We start from the raw sequence: 9,232 nt of genomic DNA, 5'->3' as shown, positions 1-9,232 counted from the left end.
AACAGAAAATGGGGAAGCTTTGGTGAAAGATTTCTTTTACTAGTGATGTTGGACATTAGTGGTTCTATCTAGTATATTTTTCTGCTATCAGCCACAGGAGCGTATATCAGCATGGAAATTAGAACTAGAGTGATATGCAAAATAAGCCAATTCTGAGTAAGCACCTGAAGGCTGTTTGAGACTCACAGAAAGATGGAGACAGAAGCACCAGAATGTGAGCAGCAAAAGGAAGAAGAGAGCTCTGAGCTTTGAAAAGAAGCTGAAGCAGAGCTAGAAATAAATGACTCAAAGGAAAGGTATAAACAAGAGGGAGATTCCATAGGATGTTGAATTCGCTTAACATATTGTGGCAAGAAAAGTGCCAGATACAACATTTTCAGGTGTGCATCAGCATTTCATTTGTAGACTGAGAAAGTAGTCACTGTAAGGAAACAGCTCGTTTCATTTTTATAACAGAAACAAAACAAACAAACAAACCAAAACAAAATATGTTGGCTTAGGGCCTTTTGCAAGAAGAGAGGGTTAGTTGTTTGGATGGTTAGTATTACACAGAGTAAGTGCACGTGGCATTTTCAGTTGTTTCTTCCATGTCTTTGGTCCCAAGACAGGACTGTTCTTTTTTGCTGATGAATGCTGAGAGTTTATCACATCCCCTAATCTTGCATTTACCCCTCTTACCTTGTTGCACAGAACAGCTGTTTTACAGCCTTAGAGCCAACACGTGTTCATACTTCAGATAATTTATCAATATTCAAATTGTGGGGAAAAGTGCTACCTAGAACCTTGCTACTGGAGTTAGCAGAAGGGTTTTTCTCTTTGTTTTTGGGGGTTTACAATGTAGAAATCATACCAGCTCATAACACTGCTCAACCCAAGCAGCAGCAGAAGCTGGGACTTAGGCTTTTTTCTGCCATCCTGGTTAGAGGAGGAGACCAGCAGGACAGACTGGCAGAGCAGTAACATCTGAATGTGCTGCAGCAGAAGCAACCAAAGCTCAACTGCCAAAGGCCTTATTTACCAGACCGGTGCTGCTGTAATTAACCACTGCTGCCTTCATGGTGAGGCAGAGCTCACTTTGAATACCTCAAGTAGGCACGGCAGAGCAGTTGGATCACAGGCGGGAGGAAGGGAATCCTCTGTGCTTTAGGCACACTCGACTGCAATTACAAAGGTTCATTAATATGCACTCAGCGCAGGAATCTCGATGCACGAAAAGACCTACAGAACTAGTTCCCTTCTGGCTACCCAAAATTACATGTAGTGCTGAGTCACACCATCCTCCAGCTGGTGATTGTGGTCTTCCCCACTGTCTCCTGCCATAGCAGAGCAATCCAACAAGGGGCCACGTGAGAAGAGCTCTGGTTTATGCAGAATTTGACACTGTTCTTCAAAGCCATTCCAGAGAGCTGCTTGCCTGAACTCTGCCTGGTTGCCTTGTGGTTCTGCAAAATGTCACGCTCCACCAGGGTATCTTAATATATGGATTTCCATGTACTGAAGACAGACTTCAGTAGAAGTTTTTCTGGACCGTCCTGTTTGATTAAAGCTGAACTTGCAACGTAGGAGCTGGAATATGCAGCGCAGAAAGGGGACTATGCCTATTCCAGGAGAGAATGTCAGGTGAAAAGTCTGCTTTTACAAGGTTTAGAAGAAAAGAAAAAAAAAAAAAGGAAAAAAAAAGACAAAACAAAAAAAAAGAAATCCAACTTCCTTGAAAGACTACTAACTCCTGCAGTTTTGAGGTTTTGTTTACTATCTTGCCATGAATTCTGAGTTCTCAGACGTTTTTGAACGGAGGATATATATATATTGCTTCCTAGGAATTGAAGAAGACCACCATGACTTTGTGGGAAAGGAAGAAAGGGAAAAGGGAACGAGAAAGGAGCGTAATCATCCTCCACAGAAACTTCTGTCTGATAACTTGCCACATCTTTTTAAGCAAATAGAAAGAAAAATGTTGTCCAGCTCAGCATCATCTAATGTATATATTCTAGAATCTGAAGAACGAGTTACGACCTGCAGGCCACACCTCGTTTGTCTGTAGTTTATTGTAGGAAATAAAACACCAACAATAAAACACACGACTAATTCCTCAGCCTCTGCTGCCATCACGTGGCCATGTGTCATCTCTCATTAAAGCTGAAATGCCCCTATCCTGTTCACTGTTATCTCTGCATTTCCTGTCTTATTTACTAGATTCATTATCCATCATGCAGTCCAATTTCTTCTGCAGTTTTCAGAAATGGAATAAGTAATTGGCATTGGATATTTTCCTAGTTTCAGCAGATTAAAATGTTTTTAATTGCAGATAAGTGAGCAAGAGTTTTGGTGGGGTTCAGGTTTTTACTGTGCAGCTGGCATCTCCTATGAAAGTGTTAATTACAGCACATGTAATAACTGACAATGTCAATGCCACTGTTTCGTTCCCTAACGAGTTCTATCTGCTATTTCTCTTCTAGGAAAAACAGCTGAACAGGGAACAGATTATAAATAAATCACTTTATTCTCCCGCTGTGAAAATAAACTAACACCTTGGAGATCTGCTAGGGAATGAAATGTCCCTGAATTTGGCTAAAATCCTCACCGTGATGAGAAAAAAAATAAAATAATAATAATAATAATAATAATAATAATAATAAAATACAACTCATCATTTTAGATTAAAGAGTATCTTTCCCTGAAAGGCCCATCATGGAATCTTCTCCCTCGTTTAAGGTTTTAAGTTAAGAGAGAAACCAACATACCTGAAAAGGGCATACAGACTACAATGCCACGTACTTCTGTTTGCACATCGACACAAATTCTCCTACTCAGGTGTTCCTCGGAGGGTTAAAGGACGTATACCCAGCTGACATTTCCAAATGCAAAGCCCCCAGTTGCAGGCCACCCAGCTGGGAAATTGCTCTGCAAGACAGGATCTGGGGGTCCTGGTGGACAACAAGTTGAACATGAGCCAGCAGTGTGCCCTTGCAGCAAAGACAGCAAATGGTAACCTGGGCTGCGTTAGGCAGAGCACTGCCAGCAGGTGGAGGAAGGTGATCCTTCCACTCTGCTCAGCACTGGTGAGGCCACCCCTGGAGTGCTGGGTCCAGTTCTGGGCTCCCCAGTACAAGAGAGGCATGGACACACTGGATAGAGTCCACCAAAGGGTCACTAAGATGATCAAAGGACTGGAGCAGCAGATTCTCAGCTGTAGTCAGAACTAGCCAGGTCCTACTTGTAGACTGAGAGGAAAATAAATTGGCTTCATGGGCTATCGAGTTATTTTAAGAATGTTCCTAATTTATGTGCTTGACAATTTTTATTAAGATCAATGGAACTAATCAAGTGCTTAGTCAAACATACAGTACAGTTCCTTTTGTTATGAAGGCACTCAATATGTAATACATAATGCCTGACAAAATGAGTTAGGCACTGAATAATATCTAGGTTTATTTTTAATAGCCTGCTAGAGCAGTAACAAATATTGAGTAACTCAAGCAGAAACTAAACGCTGTATGTTTTGTCGTAAGAGAAGTCTCAGTCACAACACAATGTAATCTTAAATTCTAATAAGTATGATTTCCAGTGCATTCTGACAGACTTGTTGAAATCTGCATTTAATAGAAATACAGCTAGAAAATTTCAAAAATACAACATTTTTATAGGTTGCTAAGCAAGACTATATGCTTTGCATAAAGTAAATATTTTTAATATACATCTAAGATCTTGTCTAATTATAATAAATTCACTATTAACATACTAATGAAAAATCTATGAAGAAGAATCTAAAAGAAAGAGTGATTGGACAAATTTCTGACCCCACTGGATTCAGCTGAAGCCATAGTATTCATGTGGGCAGAACAAAAGTTTACTGAATGTATATGGCAGTATTATATTTTTTTTCCATAGTATAAAGCATTTAAAATGCTTTGATTTTGTGGTTGAAGTAAAAGATGCAAGTTTTTTTTTTCCATTTTGAACTGTTTATAAAGGAATTAAAATAAGTAAATAAAAATGAAAATGTTTCATTTTAAGCTACAGAACAGATACCTTGGAACCAGGAGGAAATTTAACCTAGATTCAACGTTTAATTCTACTGCACATCTTAGGACAATTCTCAAGTCCTGTAGCAGCTTCTGATAACATTTTTAATTAAAAAAATAATTTGACTAAGAAAAATGTCTTCAGTGTATTTGCTCGCCTTATACTGAATTTAGTTTATTTTATACTGTCTTGTATTCTCAGTTTTGAGCATGACACAGATTGTCATCATTGGTTGCTGAACAAAACAATCACTTTTAAGTTAATTCACATTTCTGAGAATTATTTTCAGCTATATCTCACAGAGTTTGAACCTGTATTTTAACTCTTTGGTGAACATTTCGTGAACACAAAACAAAGTTTCATCACCATTCTTTAAATGTTGATGACGCCATTATCTACATGGTGATGAGCCAAATTTATGTGATCCTCTACTAACCACGAACTTGTGTTTAGCAGTTTGTCAGCTGTATTCGGATGCAGGGAATTGGTTTCACGAAGATCAGATCTCATAAGAGTCCTTCCAAGGGAAGTGAATATTAGGCAGCCTTCACGTTGCAACAGCTGTTGATATCTTCAACCACCTAAAAAGACAGAGAAACGGTGCTAAATTAGGAAGTTGCATTTGTGCTCAGGATACCTGCTACACCTGCTGAACTGAAATTCACAGATTTTAATTGAAGGAAATATTGTTAATACAAACATATTACTAAATTGTTAATATTGTTATACAAGGCATAGCATTCCTTTTAAATGCTGTGTTCTTTCCAGCTTTACATCTGGAAGAGCTGAGGATTGTTCCCTGACAGAGTGAAGAGAAGCAGCATGGTATAAAAAGGTAGGGAAGCATGAGAAATTGGAGATTAAAGTCAAAGTAGCAAAGCTCAAGAAAGGGAGAAACAGAAACACCTTTTCCTCATGCCACAATTATTGATTATTTATGTATTTATTTTACTCATGGACACCAAGAGTACAAACATAAACATGGCCTGGCAATTTCCTTCAAAACTTGAAGAGTCTCCAACATAGAACATTTGCATGGACTTTATTAATCCCTGACTGATTCACACTTTAAGGAGAAAAAAAAACTGTGATAGGCATGAAGAAGGCTTGAGAAATGCTGAGCTGAATTTTTCAAATGCATTTTTCTTCTTCTATTCTACTGCTGATAATAAATACCAGTAATAGGGAGTAACCCTTCTTTGCATTGATGGAAAACTTTTCAGATGTTTCATACGTGGACTGGGAACTTTTTATGTATCCCCAAGGTAGGTCAGGTTGACACAAAGGTATTTTTCCCATTTTGTTTGAGGAGTGGCAAAGTTCAGCTAATGTTAAAAGACCATAAACAAACAAAACCTTGAATTTAAAACTCTGAGGCTAAATGTCACTTGTCCTCTCCTCGGAGGTGCTGCTGTGCCAACTGAAGTCAATTCCAAGGGTGAGGCTACAGAGAACGGCGCCAGGACCAGCTTGCAATTGTCCACTGGGACATCAGTAAGAACATAGCACACACCTCTCCACCAGCTCCAAATGATCACAGAGACACTGAGCTTAACAAAACAATAAAATAACAAAGATAGCATAGCACTAGTGTAGCCTCCTCGTTAAAAGAAAACGCAAATCAAGCTGTGACTCACCACTTGCTTCTATAAATTATTATCTACTGATTAGGCAAAAAAATGTTGGGAGACAAGGAACAATCCCATGGCCTTTCCTTTTTGTCTAATCTATAACCTATTACAACTGGCTTGATCCAAGCACACTGGTAAGCACCAGGGAGCAAAGTGCATATACCAAGTGTCTCTAGGAATGTAGGACTCTGCTCCTTGGGAAAAAAAAATGCAAACAAACAAACAGTAAGAGTTCAAAAAAAGCTTATCAACCACCTTGTTTCCCCCCAAACCCACCCACACACACAAATTTGCAATAGCTAAATCACTTGGAGGTGGTTGCAATACAGGCAGAACATGGTATTTTCTTTTTCATCCCTGCAAAATTTGATGTAGGTCAAAAGAGAACCTTTTAAAGAATTAAAAGAAAAGGCACTGGAATCGGAGGATCTGATAGGAATTGCTTAGAAGAGAAGAAAGTTACTAACATTATTGCTATTGACAGTTATTGACATGCTTACAGGGTAAATCAGCCAGACAAAACTCAGCCCTTCTCAGTACACGGGTTTGTTTCGGTTTGCCTGTGGCCTGTCAGATACGCCTGACGTTCTTAACAGTCCCATGAGTAAGCGATGTGGGGTAATGGTCAAAGACCAGATAAACCTCATCAGCCTTTGTGTCCGGATCTGGTTTTATGAATGCAATCTCTCTCGGCCCTTGATCTAGCCACTAAGCTGCTGGTTTTGTACACCTCAGAAAGGTTTCTTTAACCACCAACATCCACACCTTCCGCTCTCTGGTCTTGTGTGTAGGTGCACTGATAATCCTCCTAGCCCTGTAGACACACGCTGTGTGCTCTTCTTTCTCAGCCACTTGGGATTTTTCTTTTCTTTAGTTTTTAGGTGACTCAAGCACTGTGCAGCTTAACTGGCATAGGACATGAATGTGGGAGAACAGTCTGCTGTAAGCAACAAATGCTTTCCTCCTTCAGATGTAGCAGGTTCTCATCCATCCTAAATTGTAGTCCTCAGTTCAGCCAAATTACAGTCTCTCAAGGTTCCTAAATTCACCTCGCTGATGAAGCCAACATGTTTTCTGAACTAAGCTCTCTAGCCCAGCTGCTCACAGCAGAGCGTTCCCTTATGGTTCCTACTTTGATGACAAAAGGTTTTGTCATCACCCATTCAACTTCCTTTTTCCGTACCAGAGAAAACAAGCTGCGGGGGAAACAAAACCCAGATCCTTCCTACCCTTTCCTTACTAATTCCCACACTCCTTTCAACAGCTGCAGTAGCTCTACCCCTTTGTCTCTGGAAACTGCAGACAGCTGACAAGATAGGAAGAAAAGGTATTTTTGAATTTCTTCAGAGCATGGCAATATATTCATAGTAGTTTACCTTTGTTAATACATTATTTTGTATATAAATAGAATTTGTATAGAAAATTTTTCTTAGAAAAATCCTAGAAATCTTAAAAATCTCAAGTCTTAGAAATTCTTAAATCATAGAAACTCCTCTTACTTGGAAAAAGAGAAAGGAAGACAAGTAACAGATTTCTGCTTGTCAGACTGAATGGCAAAGCATACTTGACTTTTCCAAACACCATAGCCCAATTAGCACTGCAATCAGAAACAGCCATTTGACTGCAAAATCTTTAGATGTTGCAATGGGTTTTTACAATAGTTCTCAAACCAGGACTGGAATCCACTCTTGCTGCACCAAAGCAGCACGTTTGACTCCATGATAGGAACATGGTAGCACTTTACACTGCAGAAAGCTTGAAGTCCCTTTCAATGTTTCCTTAAATTAAGCTCTGCAGCCCTATATCCAAGAGATTAAGGCACTTGCCATCACCATTTCATGGTGAACAAGTTGGGCCCAGAAATGCTTTCAAATTCTGTCAGATTTGCATCTCTCTGATAAGATCTGTCTGAATGAGAAGTAACTGAAATGGGCCACATGTCATGTTCTGCTTATATAGGTTTGTTTTTGGTGGTGGTGGTTTATTTTGTTTGTTTTGTGTTTGTTGCTGTGGTTCCCCATTCAATTAGACGTCAGAAAGTGGGCACAGCAAGGAAACACAGATAAGGCAAGCAGTGGAGGTGAACAACTGAATTTTCCTTGCAAGGCACAGTCTCGGCGAGCCAAGCCTGTCTTCTCTCAGCAGTTCACGGAGCTGAGCCGTGGAAGCAGGAGCAGGGAGGTACCGCTGCGTCCTGAGGTGTGTGCAGGGATCTCCATGCCAGATGCTCAGCGCCAGGATGTATCACCAGCTGCGCTCCTGTGACTTTGCCAAGGAAAGACGCGGACACGGGGCTGCTTGAGCTGAAGAGGGAAGCACCACAGTTAGCAAACACCTGAGGGCCTCAATGCAGCAGCCCATGCCGCTGACAGAGGAGCAGGCAGAGCTTCCCTGGGGCTTTAGGGACCGCGTCCAGCGCACCGAGCCCAGTGCCCAGCGCTGGGCATGGCACCGGCGGCGCTGCAGCGCCCAACGGCCCCCGGCGCGGCCAAGGGGAGCCGGGCGGCGGCTCCTCCTCTCCCCCTTCCTCCTCCTCCTCCTCCTTCTCCTCCTCCTCGTCGTCCCCTCCCTCCGCTCCGGGGCGGTCTCGGCCGCCGAGCTCCGGCTGCGGCAGCCCGGGGGTGCGCAGCGGGGGCGGCGGGATGGACTGGCAGGTGCTGACCCGGGAGCTGTCCCTCTACCTGGAGAGCCAGGTCCGCGTGGGGCTCTTCGGCTCCGGCGTGGGCTTGTCGCTGGTGCTGGGCTTCGGCGTCGCCTACGCCTGCTACTACCTCAGCAGCATCGCCAAGGTGAGCCGGAGGGCGGGCGGCCACCCTCCGGGGGACAGCGGCGGTGGCAGCCCCCGGGCAGGCAGCGGCGGCTCCTCAAATGGCGGCCGCCGCCGCCGCCGCGCCCGGAGGGGCTCTGCACGGAGCCAGCACCGCGTCCTTGTGGAGGGGGCGGCCCTGCCGAGCCGTGCCGAGCCGGGTGTTGGGCCCTCGGGGGAACGGGACGAGGCTTTTCCTTCCCCCTGGTCCGGGAAGGGGCGAGGGGAAGGGGAAAGGGCGAGGGGAAGGGGCTCCGTCGCCCGCTGTGGCGCGTTGGGGACCCTCGGGTTGCTGCTGCCGTGTGGTGAGGGCTGTGGTGCCTCCTGTCCACCTGCTCAGGAGTGGTTTCAGGAGGAGGTGATCAAAGCGTTTGGGAGCTCTCAAAGCGTTTGGGACCGTGGAAAGTGGCCCCTGGAGCAAGAGGGAGAGCGCCTCGTTGAGCGATCCATCAAGGAGAAACGCGCGTGTGGAGAGATTTCGGGCTGCTGAAGGCTCGCAGGGTGCCACAAGCCTCCGTAGACGGGCTGAGAAGGCAGCCTTCCTCACAAAAGGATGCTTTCTTTTCGTCAGAGGAAGAAAACGAGGGGTCAGGAGGACGTGCTGCCGCCGCTGCGTGTGCGTAGCAGCTCTCGCCACTTGTCCTCTCTCCTCCTGTTAACGCGTGCACGTTAGAGACCCTAGAAGAGAAGTTTAAGAAATGTGGCCGCTCAAACCCCATGCGGGGTGTGATGATTGCCACCCCAATTCCTCTGTGCAAATCTAGGCTGT

General features: G+C 43.8%; 1 protein-coding gene and 2 long non-coding RNA genes across 6 annotated transcripts in view; 1 reads left to right on the top strand and 2 right to left on the bottom strand.

Moving 5' to 3' along the window:
• Positions 1-3,419: 3,419 nt before the first annotated feature.
• On the bottom strand, positions 3,420-7,127 carry LOC311431765. The gene is made up of 2 exons (XR_014689631.1): positions 6,158-7,127; positions 3,420-4,607 (listed from the first exon to the last, which is right to left on the bottom strand). It is a non-coding gene; the product is annotated as an uncharacterized lncRNA (long non-coding RNA).
• Positions 7,128-7,129: 2 nt separating this feature from the next.
• Positions 7,130-8,515, bottom strand: LOC311431763. The gene is made up of 2 exons (XR_014689628.1): positions 8,339-8,515; positions 7,130-7,960 (listed from the first exon to the last, which is right to left on the bottom strand). It is a non-coding gene; the product is annotated as an uncharacterized lncRNA (long non-coding RNA).
• Positions 8,193-9,232, top strand: part of ABHD3 (abhydrolase domain containing 3, phospholipase) — a 29,063-nt gene continuing 28,023 nt past the window's right edge. For all 4 annotated transcript variants that reach the window (XM_084509609.1, XM_084509607.1, XM_084509608.1 and 1 more), the window contains exon 1: positions 8,193-8,446. In XM_084509609.1, coding sequence (XP_084365735.1) covers positions 8,300-8,446 — 147 coding nt within the window. In that variant the 5' untranslated portion in view covers positions 8,193-8,299. The remainder of the gene's footprint in view (positions 8,447-9,232) is intronic.

This window comes from Aythya ferina (genome assembly GCF_964211825.1).
Source record: "Aythya ferina genome assembly, chromosome: 2".
Taxonomy (NCBI): domain Eukaryota; kingdom Metazoa; phylum Chordata; class Aves; order Anseriformes; family Anatidae; genus Aythya; species Aythya ferina.
This window is presented reverse-complemented; position numbering and strand designations above follow the sequence as displayed.